Raw genomic sequence first — 17,618 nt, 5'->3', positions numbered from 1 at the left:
GTGGTTTGCGCTCCATCTGACGCAAAAACACACCATCATCGTTATGACGACGACTGTCTGCCTCCCTCCTTGGAATCAATGTGATCCGAGGGCAGAAATGCATTTCGCGGTTTCTCATCCATACATCCAAACGCATTTACGCGCGCGCAGCAAACAAAGCCTTCGCGCACGCACAGTTTAATCCCCCCCCCCCGGCTCACACCATAGGATCAAATATTACTGTTTTTGTTTGTTATTGCCCGTGGATGCCCAGCCAGCCGCCTCGATATGTTATCGGAGATAGCCGAGTCTTAGGCGCCTTGTCTCGACAGCAAGTCAATCCAAATAAATAACGGGAAAATAAATAGAGGGGCGGGAGAAAACGGATGAGATCCAACACTGGATTGAATCATTTCAGAGACAACAAAAACAAAGCAAGAGCAGATTTTATCCTCTACAAACAGGTCTGATGGCATTTTGCAAAGTGTGAGAGATTAGTGTTGCATTGTGTTGCACTGATTTTCTGTTCATAGATAAGAAGTAGAATGTTTCACTCTTAAAACCTACAGGGCTTCTTGTAAAATACACAGTCAAAGGGACAGTTCAACCATAATTCAAATCTCCACCATTTACTAAACCCCATGTTGACGCTCTGGTGACATTTCCTAATCCAATTTGATCCTTTGGGCAGCGGATGCATGTAAATTCCATCGACAGCCATTCCACTGGAAGTCTATTGTTCCTGGATCCTGGATGACATCGAATCATGTTATGTTTTTTTTTTATTTTACATTCAAATGGCCATATCAGCCCTCCATTGTATTGGCATCAATTATGATTCTCTCCCTCTGTGGAACCTCATAATGGTCACGTGGTTTCGAGACGCAGGGGTGTCTAATAAACAGTGTGAACCTTCAATCTTGGGTGAACGACATTTTAAAATTGTCTGCAGAGTGACAGATAAGAGATCTTACTGCTGCGCTGCGGCCCGGGAAGTTGAAGAAGGCGTCGGGTCCGTGTCTCTGGGGCATCTGATTCAGCACGGACAACATTTTGACCGCGTGTCTCGGCTGCACAAAAGATAAAAGGATTTGAGTCGTGGCCTGTCTAGATTGCATTTAATACAGTGTCAGTCACCTCCTTCTGCAGGTGAAAGAATGAAAACTGTACCGGCGTCTTGAGGCAACTCAAGCTGCTTGTGACAAAACTGGGAACAAAATTCTCAACTCTAAATGCTGCCACATGCAGGTGGTTCTGTGGCTGCGACTCACCCAGAGGCCCCCTTCCCCTCTCAGCATGCTGAAAAGCAGCTTCAGCTCCTTCACCGTGATGCTGTAACTGGCCAGGACCCCCAACATGACCACCAGCAAATCTTAAAAAGAGAGGCAAAACACAGACAGCCCACAAAAAAAAGAGGGCAAGCACCATCAGTGCAATTGCTAATGAACTGCTAATTGATTACACTATTTCAAGTCAAACTGAAATAAAAAGTGTAGAAAATCAACCAAAGCAGATGTGCAAAAGACAGTCAAATTGTGCAGAGGCAGGGATAAGCAAGGTTTTCTAAACCATTAGTGCATTGTTTGCCACCGAGTCCAGGAAAAATGTCCAGAATGCTATCTGTCACACAGCAGTAGGAGTAATACAGGGTAATGGCTCTCTGCAGGGTAAACTGACCCTAAAGTTTGGAGTAAAATGAGAAATTAGCCCCATTATATTTTTTGATACTTTGACAAGCCTTTAGTTTGCTCCCATCATGAGACTAAACGTTGGATGGTTTCATTGTTTTTCCGCCGTACCTGCGATCATGTCGTCCACCTCGCTCATCCTGGGCAGCACCTGATGGATGAGGCCCACCTCAGTGCTGGTCTGCAGATTGCGAACGCTCTTGCGCAGGATGGCAGTGAACATGCTCCAGATTTCCGCCTGGCAGCTGGCGTCGCAGTGCTCCAGCAGTCCCAACATGCAGCTGATGCTCTCGGCATCCTGGATGATGAAGTTTGTCTCCAGATCAAACTCGCCGCCCACCAACTGCAACGAGAGAAGTGGGGACAGGTGGGGAATGTGAGAGAGGATTCGATTTTTTTGGTTTTTGTTTTTTTCCGGTTTTTCACGCCTTTCGCTTTCACCTTTCTGTTCTTTTTAAACCGTGTGTCCTACTGATGGAGATTCTCCACGGTGGAATGACATGGACATGACTAAACTGTTTGTTCCCGCTTTCGACTCCACTCTGGATCAGCATTTCCTTCAAAGAGGAATTAAACGAAAACATTTTCATGGACTTTCCAGCTCCCTACAAAAAAAATGAAAGCTGAAACCTTTTTAATACCACTTTTGACAGACATCAAGTCTGCAGAATTTCCTTTTTTTAATTTAACAAAAAAATGAAGGAATCCCAGTGATGCTGGCCGTGCTATTGAGTCGCAAATGATAATCACTGCTAATAAGGAAGAGAACAACAATCGATAATGCAGTCCTTCAAGTATATCAGGCATGAAATTACTCCTTTCGAGAGGAGCGAGGTTCGTACTGAGAGCGCTGACAACAACCTGCCGGTGAGCATAAAAGCAGGCAGGTGGAAAATGGACCCTGATACCTGCCGCACATTACCGTGATTGACAGGTAATAGCAGCCAGAAGAGGTGGCAGGAGACCAGTCGGTGGAGTTGTAAACCAATCCCCTGCCCTCAGTCATCATCGCATCTTTAGGGGGGAATTGAATTGCAGAGATGGGCGTCAGCGGACAGAGCCGACTTTAAAAAAAAATAAAAAAACACGAGAGAAGGGCGAGTCTTCTACGCAAAGTGCACTGGTGGTGCATGTGGGCGTGTTAATGCACTCCGGGGCAGACTGAAGAGTGCATCCAAAAACGTGGGCGCAAAACATTTTCATTAAAGAATCACGTCAAGTCAGGAACTCGGGGAAAACAGCGGGTGCAAAAGCCAATTACCTGCATGGTAAATCAAAAAAAAATAAATAAATCAAAAAAAAATCCTGCTATGATAAGTGAGAAGCCAGGCAGGCACCACAAAACAGGGTCCTCACAGAGTGAGCGGATATCCACCCACTGACCAAACAGCCGTAATGTGGAGCGTTACCAGCTGTGACAGCGTTAATACACACACTTTCCAAAAATTAAACCAGTAGAAAGCCTTTTTTTTTCCCCAACATGCATATTTATACCTGAATGCCTGAGTGGCCCCCTGCCTCCAGCCCGATGATGCGCGCACACACACACACACACACACACACACACACACACACACACACACACACACACACACACACACACACACACACACACACACACACACACACACAAATAGCATTAGTACACACATTTTAACACTTAATCCGCCTGTCAGGTAAAACAGGCCTCATCTGGCAAAGTGACTGTTATGACATTTTAGCAGTGCACTCCCCAAACTGCTCATCCTACTCAGGGGATTTGAGTCTGTCAGTCATGACTTGAAGGCAGCAAAATGGTCATTCACCTTTTGTCAAAGCCCTGTCGGTCAGTGGCAAAATCACATTGTTCGTCAACAGACGGGAACACCAGCTAAATTCAAGATTCGCAAGAAAAAAATCGTTTGATTTTACAAAAAAGAGTTTACCTCATGACTCCTGGCAGGAGGAGATTAAGATTATGGAAAAAAAGAAAAGAAAAGGAAGAATCTATGCATTCAATGAAGTGGCTTTTAGGCTCATGGGCAACTTTCAAAGGGGTCGGGTGGTTTGAAGTAGGGCATAAAATACACATGTGCTTTAGTCAGATATATTCATCCATTCATTAACATGTATTACATTTTATTTCAAGGATGCAAATTAGCTATTCAGCTATAATGCGGCATACGTGCACCTGCTGTTGTCTCCCTACAGATGATCCTTAATGTGCAATGTACCCATCAACTAAACCAATAAAATAATAATGAATTTTTTTTTATTTCCATTTCCATAAAGAAGAGACTCACTCGGCAAAATGGTACCATCATGAATACAGAGTAGATTAGAATGTGGATCTGCTTGTACTCATTGCAGCTGGGACCACATAGAGTTGAAATCAAGTGGGACATCAGAGAACAGGGATGAGCATCAACATTATTGGCAACGTGCTTTTTCTACCGTCAAACGCTGCTGAATCTCACAGACTGAGCCTTCAGCAGCGTGCGCGAGTCAGATATTTGGTCTGGTTCTCGCTTGTGGCTCTGATAAAGATGATGAGAGTTTATAGGTGTGCGGCTGGGGGGGAGTCAAAGGTTGTTTGGTTATTGCGGTGAAACTGGGGGATCGACTGTTGTGCACAGAACGATTTGCAAAAGCCTTTATTACATTCAAGTCATGATGTGAGCACAAAGTCTCCTGTTCCTGCTACGCCGCTGCAATAAATCACGCTATTCACAAGCGCGCCGCAGCCGTGTGAAGTGGCATAATTGCAGTTTCACTACCAGAGAATAATTTACAGCCATTATGTGGCAAGAGGAAAAATAAAGTCATGGAATTGCTGATTACACTCTTCAGACACGGAGAGGAGCGCTTCTCTCAGCGGCAGGCAAATTCCTAATCATCACATCGATGCAGAGTGCTGAGAAATAAATATGTTTTATGCAGGATTAAATAAATAATCGTGGGATAAACGACATCAGTCTGCCTGCACTTCAAAGCTGGAAAAACAACACAGATGGAGAGAATACCTGTAAATAAAAAATAATCACTTGAGAAAAAACTATTTAATGACATGCGCAAGTCCTTTGATCACAGCCCCGTTGCGAAGGTTCATTTGCGCTGAGCAAATAGACTGACAAACTCATTTAACATATAGCCAGTTTGATGTATATCCTTTGTTCCCCCGCTGCCTTGTTCTCATTTCCACTCCAGCTGTGAAACGGCTAAAAGCAATGGGCTTAAAATGTCACGTTGATTTATACTACTCAAACATTCTCTAAAGTGAGTGATCGCTTGATTTATTTGAATCTTATTCTTGCAATCAGATCCTTTTTTTTTTTAACTCAATTATTACATTTTTCTTTGAAATATTACCCTCATTATCATTTATACCATAAGATTGGCAACATGTTTTCTTTGTTTGCCCACATGGGCTTTTGGAGTGCAATAAGGGGCATCTTACACGTCAGCAAATGAAGCTCATGAACTGTGGACGACAGCAGGAATCACACCTCAAATCCACTAATCACTGAGGAGGCGGTTCTTCAGTGGTTGTGGTTACGGAAGGTCTTAGTCACAAAACATGAGTGTCCAGTAGAGCAGTTGTTGAGGATCACTTTTTGATTTATTAGTTGCTTCTATAACAGCTGACATTGACGTTATGGCATATTCAAACAGAAACTTGGCCTTGAATCATAGGTTTCTTTATGATCCTGTGATGTGGTTAGTTGGGCGGAACGCTCCCATCGATCTACATAACTTCTCAGAGTTGACAGAAAAAGTCAGACTCCGCTCAAACCCTCAAAATGCCCAAAAACCGTCAACAGGACATTTAGATAAATGTCTTGCATCAGAAATTTGGTGGAAGATTTTTCCCGAACGCTGTGAAGTATGTCTTGAGCAAAAAGCCGCTTAATGCAGAGGTTCGTCGGGAGAGATGGAGAAGTGCTCCATTAATTATCCTCTTGGTCTCCTAAACCCACTCCTCCGCTCCACTCCCGAATTAAAAGGCACATGGCAGCCGGCCCGCAGTTTATTTAATAACCTTGAACCCAAATGCAAAAAGGGATGAAAATATTCTGCTGTTGAGTTGGATGGAAACGAAAAGTTGCCCTGAATGCCAAGTGGCAACAAGCGGCGATGGCTCACCTGGCCAGTAATGAGATACAGTATACGAAGACGGAGGAGGCAGCTCCATTTCCCACCCGCTTTTAAACAGGAAGGCAAAATATTCTGGATACAAATGCTGCCTTCTCACACCGGTAATGTCATTAGAGGCCAGAGTCTGACTGGGTGCTGGAGTATCAGCATGAAATTCATGCCCCCGAAAAATCAGACTCCTCTGTAGGACCAAAGAGCCTCCTATTGAAACATCCACAGTTTCAAGAGAGTTTGAAACATTAAATGTTTTTCACGTAGAAGGAAGGTGAGGAACAGTATTTTGCATTTGAAGTTGATTGATGTCCTGCCCACCAGCTTCTCTTCTAAAGACATTCCTATTTCTTTGAAGCTCTCTAATCACTCATCTTAATATACATCCACAGAAGGTATGCCAATTACATGACGCAGCACTAAATCACAAATTCTATAGCCTAATTAAAAATAAACGGTTGGCATTGCTATTTGTCAAGACCAGCACAACACTTAACTGGAACAAAAAGTGGGGGAAAAAACAACTCCTATCACCGATTTAATGGCCCACAAATCAAACCCACCCAAGGTTACCTCATAACGGCAAAGACAAAAATAAATGGAATAATTTTCACATTATAATGATAACGACGATAAGGAGGCCAACGCAAAGCCCAACCGTCAGAGTTCAACGTTTAATTTCCTGGCCGACTCCCCGCTGACTCTCCAGGACTTATCGAAACCCAAGTAACCGCAGGAAGCACTGATAGTGAAAGGATGTAACCGTACGCTCATTTATTTTGCACCTATCCCCGGCTCCTACTCCTGATGGCTCGCCCTGATAAAAATGCCCCCAGCCCGGGTCTATTTAGCGCAGATGAACTCGGCGGCTGCGCGGCGTCCCATGGCACTGAGCTGGCACACGTGGATGACGACAATGAAACTCCTCAGGAGAGATAAGCAAATAAGAAAAGGTTTTTGAGAAAATATGTGTATACTGTAATGCAACACTAAACCTGCATGCCAGATGGAAAGTGGTTGAAATCCATCAAAATATAGAAATTGTTAGTAACTTGGAGAATGATTGGATGAACTTTCTGTCTGTCAAAATTAAATGGACCAATCACAATTGTTGCAACTATAATAACATGGTCGCTAAAGCAAGAGTTTTCCTATTGGTGCAGCAGAGGAAAACAGCTAGTCGCTGTTTGTGCTCCCTTTTTTAAAATGTATTTATTTTTTTTATTTTTTACTAAAACTAGAAACTATAGAAATGCAGGAAAGGTTTCTCTTCTGCAATTTGTTCAGAATTCTTACAATAAAAAGGTTCCATCGACAGCAGTTCTAAACTTTGCAGCAGTTAGTCTTGCTGGTCTTCATCTGAAAGAAGTATCTTGTTCTTCCTGACTGTTTACAGGCAGCTGCCTTGTCAGGGAATCAATGAAAACTTAGGAACCATTGTCATTATTTTCCATTACTGGCTGGTTGGCAAGACGGAAGACATTTCAGAGTTGAAATCAGAATGTTCCAGCGGCTGTGTGTGTGTGTGTGTGTGTATTAGCAGAGCACACACACGGCTGTTAATTACACTGCCGCAAACAGCCAACTGTGCCAACAAAGCGCACCGAAAGGCATGTTTTATTTGTCACAGCAAATTTGATGTGAATTATTTTCAGCATAACTCGACTCAGGTTTGTTACTTCAGTGGTTTTTTACAACATAACACAATTATACAAAACCAACAATGTTTTATTTCTTTTCACAGAAGTTATTTTCGGTCTGTGAACAGTTTGGTGACGGTGCCTCCCGAGTTTGCTCATCCACATGCAGCGATGATCTAAAGGCTTTTATTTTCTAGGGCCAGGAGCTTAGCATATGAAATTTCCCAGCCAGCTAATTATTCCTCGCACTAGATGTTCTCTGTCATCTCTTAGCTTGGCTTATGTCTGGAAATTGAAATAATAACTCCAAAGGATGTCTACGAAGAGTGTGTCTTTTATTTAAAGTTTGCAGTGCAGCAACCCCCCCCCCCAAAAAAAAACAAAAAAAAACAAACAAACAAAATTGTCAGTCTGTGCATTACACATATTGAGGCATGTCTTTCCAACACACACCCAAGTCATCTGCATTCACATTGTTTCTGCTTAAACAGAAATGCAATGAATGAAATATTTTCTGACATTTCTTTGAAAGCGGCATAATTCCACATCAAACACTTTGGTGGGAATGCACTGTGTTCCTTGGGCGGGCATGTGTGAACACACTCACACACTCACACTCTCTTCCCCATGCCGAACCTCATTGTGATGGGGAAGGCAGTGCCGGGCAGCTGCGAATAAACGCCGCATGATGCAAGCGCCCGTGCGCGGGCGCTCACACTTTGGTGAATGGGAGGTGAAGCTGACACATTCCCCAGGAGAAAGAGCCACAGAAGGAGGAAATCTGCCTCCTGCAGCTACGGCTAATCGTACAATTTCAATTAGGAATATCAGGCCCTAATTATGAAGATCTCGGAGGCCCGGGGGGGCCCAGGGTGAGGATTTGCGAGCCATACAGGAAGGTTACGGATACGACGCTGCGGATGTGAGGCAAGGCGAGTAACGCGGCTTTAATTAGGCTCTGACTGGTATCTCGGCAGCTCAAGCTGGCAGACCTGTCAGGAATGGTGCGCGCCGGAGCCCTGAGTGACAGCCGGCTCCCCCTTCCCTTTGACTGGCGCGGGGACTTCGGGAGAAGGCTTTGCCGTTCATAAAGCTGGGGTGAGATGAGATTAGCAATAATATCTTTCAGTCAGCCCTCTGTAAGTTAGCGCGAGCGTCGCCGAACTGCTCACAGGCTTATTGTCACCTTGTACCAACACGACCTGGAAAGAATGAGGCCCTTCGATGGGGCCGATAATCCGGGAGAGCTCGCTGTGTCTGAGGAAATGAAAGAAGCAAAAACCATTACAGTGATTTATTAAGGAGCAGGGAGCAGCATTCCAGCAGGCGGGCTGAGCATTTCGCTGTGCAGCGACAGCAGAGGCGTTTATGTGAAAAGCAATTAAGGTGTGAGTAAGATGTGGCCCCGATCAAGTATTTCCACTGCCTAATAAGAAAGAGACTTCTTTGTATGTGCATCTCCACCGCGAGACTAAGGAGGGAGCATCTCAACGCTCTTTCACTTTCCACCACTTATGATTAGGCCAGGGTTAAAGGCTTGCTGTCACCATGGTGACAGGCAGCAATGATTTGGCTTGACCCACTAAATTGGGTGAAATAAATAATGCTGATGTCCTATTTAAAAGGCCCGTTGGCAGAGCTCGTACATCGCAGTGGGAGTCTTGGCAAGGAGAGGCGTGGACGCCAGAGGTGACCTTCTCCGTGTATCTAAACTGACACAATATTAATGGTAAATAAGGGTCCTTTGTGTTAGAGGGAAAGAACAGGCAAGATGAATGTTGGTCCTTTCAGTTGTGCACTCAGATTGAATATCCAACTGCCTCAAACCACAAATCTGTAAATGAATGCACCTTGCCACACACCCAAGAACAAGACCAGGAATTCATTTTCATTGTCATTCTTTCTTGTTGACAATGAGCAAAAAAACACACATTTGCATTTGTTTGTGTATTTCAAGGGTGTCTTAAAACCTTTTAATACCACTGGTATATTTCCTATTCCTTCTCATAACAATAGAGCCTGCAAAACTTTTACACACTGGGCCTCTAAAGTAAGAGGAGGTACTTATTTCATGGGGACATGGATACACCCATCCAAGGGTTGGAGAATAAAGTCAATGTGTCTCCAAAACTGGAGGTCCAAAAGCAAAATGACCACAACAACAACAACAAGAAAGTCATTAAAATGGAAATAATCAGAGGAGCCAGCAGCTGACTTTGAAAATCAAAAGCAGTCAAAGGGATGAAGTATGACGCAACGACCTTGGTCTGCCGGCGCAAGTAAACACGAGGAAACAATGAATTGGTCACTTTGCAGCCAAGCGCTTAGCAGGACCAGAGAGGGTTTGACACAAAATGCCAAATCCACAAAGAACACTTTATCCACCCACAGCAGACCGCCTGAAAAGCATCAGCAGTGTGTCGGAAATTGTTCTGCGGTGAAGGTCTTAAGAGGGAAACGCATGTTGCAATAGAACCAACGTGACTTGAACTCAGGAAAAACTTCACCTTTCTGAAACTGCTCCAAAAACAATGAAAAAACTGTCTCAACAATGTCCGGTTTGTGTCAACGGAACTTCCTGATCAGGAAGAGATGATCTGATGATCAGTGAGTCACCTGAATGATATCATAATCTGCACAAAAAAGAAATATGGTGTTTTTATTTAAACTGGATTACAATGAAAGTAGAGGTTTTTTTTTAATCCACAAAGGGTGGATAAAATCAGTATAATAAAAATAACTCTAATCTTACAGGAAATTGATCTGATCTAAAATAGGGCTGTCCCGATCCGAGATTGATATCGGATATCGGTCCGACATCAGCCAAAAAAGGAATATCGGATTATATCGGACGTCATCTTAAATCTCTGATATTAACACTCCAATAGAAAGCAGTCCATTCTACTCCGGCGAAAAAAGAATCTCCACATCATGCTCGGACTGCAGAAAGTGGAGATGGAGGAGTCAGGGTCATCACGAGTTTAGTTAACTGACAATATTGTTTTGTTGTTTTTTTGTTCCTGCTCTCAGTTGTTTTCAGAATATACGAGCAGTAAACTTGTTAATTTGTTTTGAATTGTTTGCACTATAAGTTATTTGGGTCATTGTTCACGGCCTCCTGATTTATTTTTTAATAATTGTTAATAATGTATGTATGTTCTCCAATACAACTGTTTTTGACTATTATTCTCTGTCTGAGTAATATCACTTGATGCCGCCTTTTTTAACACTGCACACTACAGAATAAATAATGAAAGTATGTTTCATTTGTAGCATGCCGATATCGGAATCGGCCGATATTCAAGGTTGAAATATCGGTATCGTATCGGAAGTGAAAATATAGTATCGGGACAGCCCTAATCATAAAACTGTAATAGCCACAGCCCGTTTATCCTGCTGCTGCGTGGCAAAATAGGTAGAACAGTCAGCCACCATCATACCAGGAATTTAATGTTTGTTTTTTGTTTTTTTTAATCCTTTCAATATGACAAATGATACTTGGATATGACATGTAAAGAGTAAACTCTAGTCTGACGGACAAAAAGCAGAGAAACTCCACCATCATGTAAATCCATTCATTCTTTTCTGCCATGCACAAAAGATTCTTTTTTGATGTTGTTGTAAAAGGTACTGCTGATTTAAAAAGCAGAGTGGGAGAACTCAACACAGCCACCAGTTCTCTTTTATAATCCAGAAATGTCACTCAGTCTGTAAATGTAAAATATGTAAAAATAAGAGGCTTATTCCCTCTGTGGTTCCATTTAGTTTGATTAATAGCCTTCCCACGAATCCCGAAGCATGCTAATGACCACATTACAGACGCCCTATATATCCACTCCGCCTGACTAATAAATCAGCCGTACCAGAGACACGTGGCACTGGCAAAGACAATAATTTTTCCTTTTTTCCTTTTTAACAAGACAGTGATTGTCATAATTTAAAGCCATACATGCCAAATCAGGGGTGAAAGGTACATTTGTCCTCATCAATTGTGAGTGTGGACAAGTACACAGGAGTGCGCCATCCATCAAAAACTTTGCCTCTTTAGTTTTATACTAAAAATTAATTGGCTGGATTTTCTGGCTTTACATAACAGGTTTTGTTTTATTTTAGTTTTTTTTCAGTGACAGATCTTCCATTTACCCCTGATGTACCTACTTTTGTCTTTCTTAATGTTGCCTTTATTTAAATGCAGTTAACTGAGTTGGTAGAGTCAGATGTTGTTTTGCAGGCTGCATACACACCAAAACAAACCAGTGCAGGTACATCCTCAGTGGCCCTGGAACAGTGAGCACAGAACGTCCACTAGGTAAACAAGTCTATAACATATTATAACATATATAACACATTATTATTATTATTATTATTATTATTATTATTATTATTATTATTATTGTTATTATTATGATTTGACAACTTCAAGTCAAGACAAACTTAAGAGGAGCATCCGCAGGAGGGCAGCGACAGTGAGGCTACTGTTTAAGCAGGCTAGGTTATGATTAGACTGAGGGGTGTCTGTTCCAATGTCTTTATTCATACAGTGTTGTGAGCAGCAGGGCCGCTGTGGTTTCAGAGGAAAAGAGGACATTGACATGCACTAACACGACACGCACAGCCGATAAACAAGGAGCCGAAGAACAAAACACACAGAGGCCGCTGTGTGATGTCACTTTGTATTAAATATGTGATTACGCTGCTAGTTCTGTGCACAAGAAAATTTTTTTTTTTTTCCCACAGCAGTCTAATAAACAGAATTTTGTAAGCTACCACACAAGCCAATAAGAAGAAAAGAAAGTGGCGAAAAATACCAAGTTGAGAAAGACGTGGACCATAGGGTTGACTGTTTGGACTCTATTTAAAAAGAGATTGGAGTAAGTAATGGCAGGCATGGGGAGAATGTGACCTGAATGGACCACTAACTCCATACATGTGACCAGACTGCGACTGAGACTTCAGGACGTTGGCGCATTGTTTGCGGGAAAGGCTGCTGAAGACTGAGAGGTTACAGTGTTTACGCCTGAGAGAAGCGGAAACATGCAGCATACAGATGTGGCGAACGAGCCCCCAGGAATGCAGATGAAAAGTGTTTAATGAAGACTCGACAACTCGCAGTCTCCCAGCAGGAGGTCCATCTCCGAGGACTGTTGGGAAATCTTTACAGATAATGGAGCCATGCTGTGTTTCCTCGCTTCCTAATTTTATCAAGTGTGGTGCCAATTAATCATCTGTCAGCAAACATCTGCTTGTCAGCTCAGCAACAGCTTTATTGTCCCACCCACTGAATAGAAGAAAGGTGGCAACAATCAAAAGTAAATAAAAATGTGTCTGAAAGGATCCAGAACAAACATTGATAAATGTAATTAGAATTCCAAGCAGTTTCCCTGTCGTCATTTAAGTGAGTTATTTTGCATAAATGTAAACTTAAATTTGCTTCGATCCTCCTTCTCTTTTCAGAATATCAAAAATAAAATTCATTTTTTTGCCTGGCAGCTGAATCGTCTAGATTTCTTCTCTGAAATCTAGGCCATGCTAATGTCTCATAGCCGGTATTTTCAGGTGTTTTTTTTTTTTAACATTTCAGTGCATTCCATAATCAACCAGCCTCGTTATACACATAAAGACACAGGAGAGTAGAAACTGCTGTGAAAAAAAACACAGAGGAAAATCAGAAAGAGAACTATGGCAAGTTTCAAACAGTGGCTCGTGCTCAAGAAATTGGTAGAGGTGATGCAAGAGTATCTCTTCATCTTATAGCAAAACTATATATGCCTGCCTTAAAGATAAACATTTAAAAGGCTTCTTATCTTATGGTGGTTTAGGCTGATAATTTAAAGGATGTCTACAGTGTCAACACACCACAATGTGGGAGCCAAATCATTAGCAGCCAGTTAGCCAGCAGCTGGGGTAGTTTATCTGAACAAGAGCAGAGAAGCTGTGAAGCCGGGGTGGCTGAGAGAGGCACAGCTGAAGCCAGGGCTCGCCGACCTCTGCACACATCTCATAAATCCTCCCCACTTAGCCACAAACCCGCTAACAATCCAGATCTGGTTATTGGCAGTCTCCAACTGCTCAAATTGGATTTCTCAAGCTGCTTTTGCAAAAGACACCTTGGCCTCTGGTCTCGTTGAAGAAAGTTTCAAATTACAGGACAAGACACCCCGGGAATCAAACAGACAATCCTTCTTCTTCTTCAGTGAAATGGAAGCCAATCTTTGCCCCATCAAGGGGTTCGCACAAACATCCAGCAATAAAGTGGAGGGCACAACGGGAAAACACAACTTTGTTTCGGAGGTGATTCTGAGCCATTCCGTGGATCAAAAGGTGAGTAACATTGAGCTCTGTGGCTAGTAAAGTGAAAATCAATCTTGTAGAAATGAGTTAATGTGTTTCTTACATGGGGGGAGGGAAAAAAAACAGATATAAGTGCAGGGGGGGAAAAAATAAACTATCAAAAATAAAATAGATTACACGTCCATTTCTACAGCTGCCAAATAAAACAGATTACAATGGCCAGAGAGAACCACAGGCTTTCTGGAGAAAATACCAAGACTAGGACAACAGTGACATCATCTTGTGCCAAACGTGGCCAACACTGTCTTATCTCCTGCCGCCTTCTCTTGCATGCCAGAAGTCTAATGTACCTGCATTAATCACAGCCACATCAAATATTTGCTCTCATCCAGATCCTGGACGTGCTGGGCTTTATCTGACCGCCGCCCCCCAATCAGATTGAAGTGTCAGTTCGCTGCTGAGAAAGAATAACCGCCTTCTACCGGTGAGGACAATTAATCCAGGAATAAGAAAAAAGAATAAAATAAAATAAAATAAAATAAAATAAAAACAAACCCCAGGCAGTAGCTTGTGGTATATTGATGTACTGCCCTGCCAACCCAGATTTATTCAATTAATTCTTGTTTCTTCAATTGACGGTTTTCCATTAAGATCTTTCAAGTTTTTTTTTTTTTTTTTTAAATCCCATCAAATCAGTGAGTCCAAAGCAAAGACTAAAAAGTTAGAAGAAATGACGGTTAATTCAAGAGAGAAGAGAGGTGATCAAACAACGAAGTGACACGGCCTGAATATTAAAGCCGCTGTACTGACAGGAGTGAAAAGGAAGGAGAGAAAAGTTTAATCTCGAGATATTAAGATATTTAAACCCCATCGGGGCAAAAATTAGAAGCGCCAGCAGGTGCGTGAGGTGGTCGCAGCGGTGGCTTGTGCCTAAACTGGCTGCTAACAATCATCACAGCGAGCGTATTGAAATTGCCAGCGGTGAAAGTGGAGCAACGCTGAGCCGCGAGGCCTGTCAAGGCTCACATTATTCACAACTTGACCTGTATAATGAGTCGCTTTTCATGAAATATTCCTAAAACAAAGCGCGCATTGTGTTTGCGTAGACAAGCGACGTTTGCGCGGCTCAAATTTGTCTCTCATGTCACATATAAAGACGAGACAGCAGAGCTGTTATTATGGAAAAGAAAAATAGGGAAAAAAATAATTTTCCATCGTGTCAGTCATCACCCACTGGAAGAGCAATGACATGGAGGTGGGTGAAAAAGCAGGCTAATGGTGACCAAATGTACAATATGGAGGAGCTGCCGCTGCCACGACCTTTGTCTTGTGAAAGTGTGTGTGTTCATGATGGTAATTGGGCATAAATATTGTCAAGCAGCCTGCAGATGTCACACACTCTTTATTTTCAAGATCAATTTTTTTGTCCAAACTTTCACAATAGCAACAAAGCCATCAACCTTTCACAGTGGCTGTGAGAGAAGGACATCACTGCCGTCTCCCACAACAACGTCACCACCTGTGGCCGACTGCTTCATTATCTGGGTCTCTCAGCGAGCGTTATTTGACAAATGAGACGCTAATGATTTATATTTTTTGAAGAAAATCCTAAAAGCGACATATGGCCAAGTTTGGCAGTGCAGCTGGGCTACTTAGATAATAGCTGCTCTGTCTTCTCACTGAGCATTTGCAAAAAAAAAGTAAAAAAAAAAAAAAAAAAAAAAAACTGTCCCACTGACATTAAACACACCCTGAAATCTCTCCAGAAACAGCCGCCGCGCTGCTTTTATTCTTCTATGCAAAGGTACAAAGTTCATTGTGAATTTGTTTACCCCCAGTATCTGCTGCAGACATGTCGCTGCTGGCCAGCATTTCCCATTAGGAGGCTTTTTTTGCACTTTCCTGCTGTTTATCTATGTGCGAAGCCCAACAAGGTAAAGTGCCGGGGAACACTGGTGGGTGATAACACCGAAAGGAACGTCCGACACCTTTATTTCCATACCGGCATCCGCAATCTGTGACGGCAACTTAAAAGGAACTGCCACGCCCCAGTGTATCCGGGATCCATTCTGCAACGCGGCAGCGTGAGCCGCCTCTGCAAACGCTAAACTTGACAATAACCCCACGAGGAAACAGAACCCACGAGAGCTCCGCGGAGGGAGCGCTCCTTCCGTGTGAGCAAAGCAACAAAAGGACTGATTAGAATGGGGACAAAGGAGCGGGAACCCGGCAGCTCCTAGCCTTCCCCTGGTCTTCATTTCAGCACCAAGGACAGCTCCCGAAGACAGCGAGCGCAACAGAGGGGAATCGACGGGAGAATTCAGACGGCACAGGTGGGAGGGTTTTCCGCTTCAAGTGGAACCGACGGCTTCCGCTTCTTAACACGGAGTCCTCACTTTTCCGGGGCCCTGAAATGAGTTCCCAAACGTTGTGGCCTCTGTTCCTCCGATGCGCGTCAAACCTTGTTACCGGGAACAGCTGACAGTCATTGGAGTGAGGGGGCCTTTCATCGGCGGCTAGGCTTCGACTGTAAAAACAGCCTTAAAGAGACAAACTCAGCGGAGGATGAAAGCCCATAATGGCTGCCCGCTTGCTGATTGGTCAAGGCTGGGTCGCACTCAGAGGGGCCAGTCATGAAACGTGAACAGGCGTGAGAGAAATCCAATTTGTTGTTTTCCAATTCATTTTGCTTTTCTCATTGTAATTTGATGGAAGTCCAGTTTTTATAGACTGGTGTGTTAGTATTTTATCCGTGTTCTAATTTGTTCCTGTGACGCAGCAAGAAAACTTTTCAGTCATTTTGGCTGAATTTGCAGAAGCAACAAATCAGCCGATGTCTGTTCCTCCTTCTGATTCTGCTCTGCTCTGCTCTGTATTTAGGGGAAAGATGAAAAACATTGGTTTAGCCATTTTGGCTTCGCTTTGACGTGCTTGCTGCCAAGTGACGAGAATCAATAGTGGGGTTTTTTTCAACCTTTTTTCTGGGATTATAACATAGATTATGTGACTGCAAAATACATAAAGAGCCAATATCAGTTAATCCTTCTAATGACAGTATTCCAAAAATAACCTGAACATGAAATGATCAAGAAGATGAAGCGTTATTGACATAGTTAAAAAACATTATATTTTACCTTTGTTTAATCAGTCCAGCTAGTAGTGTTCCTTAAAACTGCTCAGAGTTGATATGTGACTCTAAAGAAGGAGGGATACAGGTGTGTACAATCAACAGGGCCGGAGTGTGTAAACCAGGGCCTTTTGATAACATCGTCAGAACTGATGAGGTTGCCACTAGCAGTCCGCAAAACACTAACATTACGTGGCAATCCAACTTTCTTTATGCACGGAAAGCAATTTGTTTCTTCGTTCGCAATGTCTGTCAGCACTTATTCAACAAAGCTGGCTTTCCATCAGCCGCGACCCGCTTCCGAATTTTAATCGGATCGAGCCGAACCGAGCAAAGTGTGCAAACTTTGATAGACGTCAGGGGAAATTTACTGGAGTGGCTTCTTTTTTTTTTTCATAAGCAGATCATAAAAACCCTATTCAGAGAGAGGTTTACAGAAAGACAGCTTCTGTTGAAAGGACAAAAAACAAAACAAACAGGAACAACATACGGTGAGCCAAAAAATGTTCTGCTCTGCGTGAAGACAAACGATACAGTTGAGTTTGGGTAGTTTGCAAAAGGCAAAAACTTAGCTGTCATGGCCATTTGTGACGGCTATTTTCAGGTTCATTCTCAATACAAGGCAACAACGGACGTGCACTGACTCTGCTCTGAGTGGCCTCTGTTGTATTACTACAATAGCTACAGTGTTAGAGAAACCTTGCCTAGAAAGGTCTAAAAAAAAAATGTCTGTGTTGTCAGGAGTGGAGCGACATGACTACACAGATA

General features: G+C 42.9%; 1 protein-coding gene across 1 annotated transcript in view; it reads right to left on the bottom strand.

Annotated features, from left to right (window-relative positions):
• nbeab (neurobeachin b) overlaps positions 1 to 17,618 on the bottom strand; it is a 192,440-nt gene that overhangs the window by 146,307 nt on the left and 28,515 nt on the right. The window contains exons 2-4 of the mRNA XM_076036487.1: positions 1,779 to 2,010; positions 1,251 to 1,351; positions 954 to 1,049 (exon numbers count right to left, since the gene is read on the bottom strand). Of these exons, the coding sequence (XP_075892602.1) occupies positions 954 to 1,049; positions 1,251 to 1,351; positions 1,779 to 2,010 (429 nt within the window). The remainder of the gene's footprint in view (positions 1 to 953; positions 1,050 to 1,250; positions 1,352 to 1,778; positions 2,011 to 17,618) is intronic.

Source organism: Nelusetta ayraudi, unplaced genomic scaffold (genome assembly GCF_046127955.1).
Source record: "Nelusetta ayraudi isolate G7.1 ecotype Tasmania unplaced genomic scaffold, CSIRO-AGI_Nayr_v1 ptg000048l, whole genome shotgun sequence".
Classification (NCBI taxonomy): Eukaryota; Metazoa; Chordata; class Actinopteri; order Tetraodontiformes; family Monacanthidae; genus Nelusetta; species Nelusetta ayraudi.
This window is presented reverse-complemented; position numbering and strand designations above follow the sequence as displayed.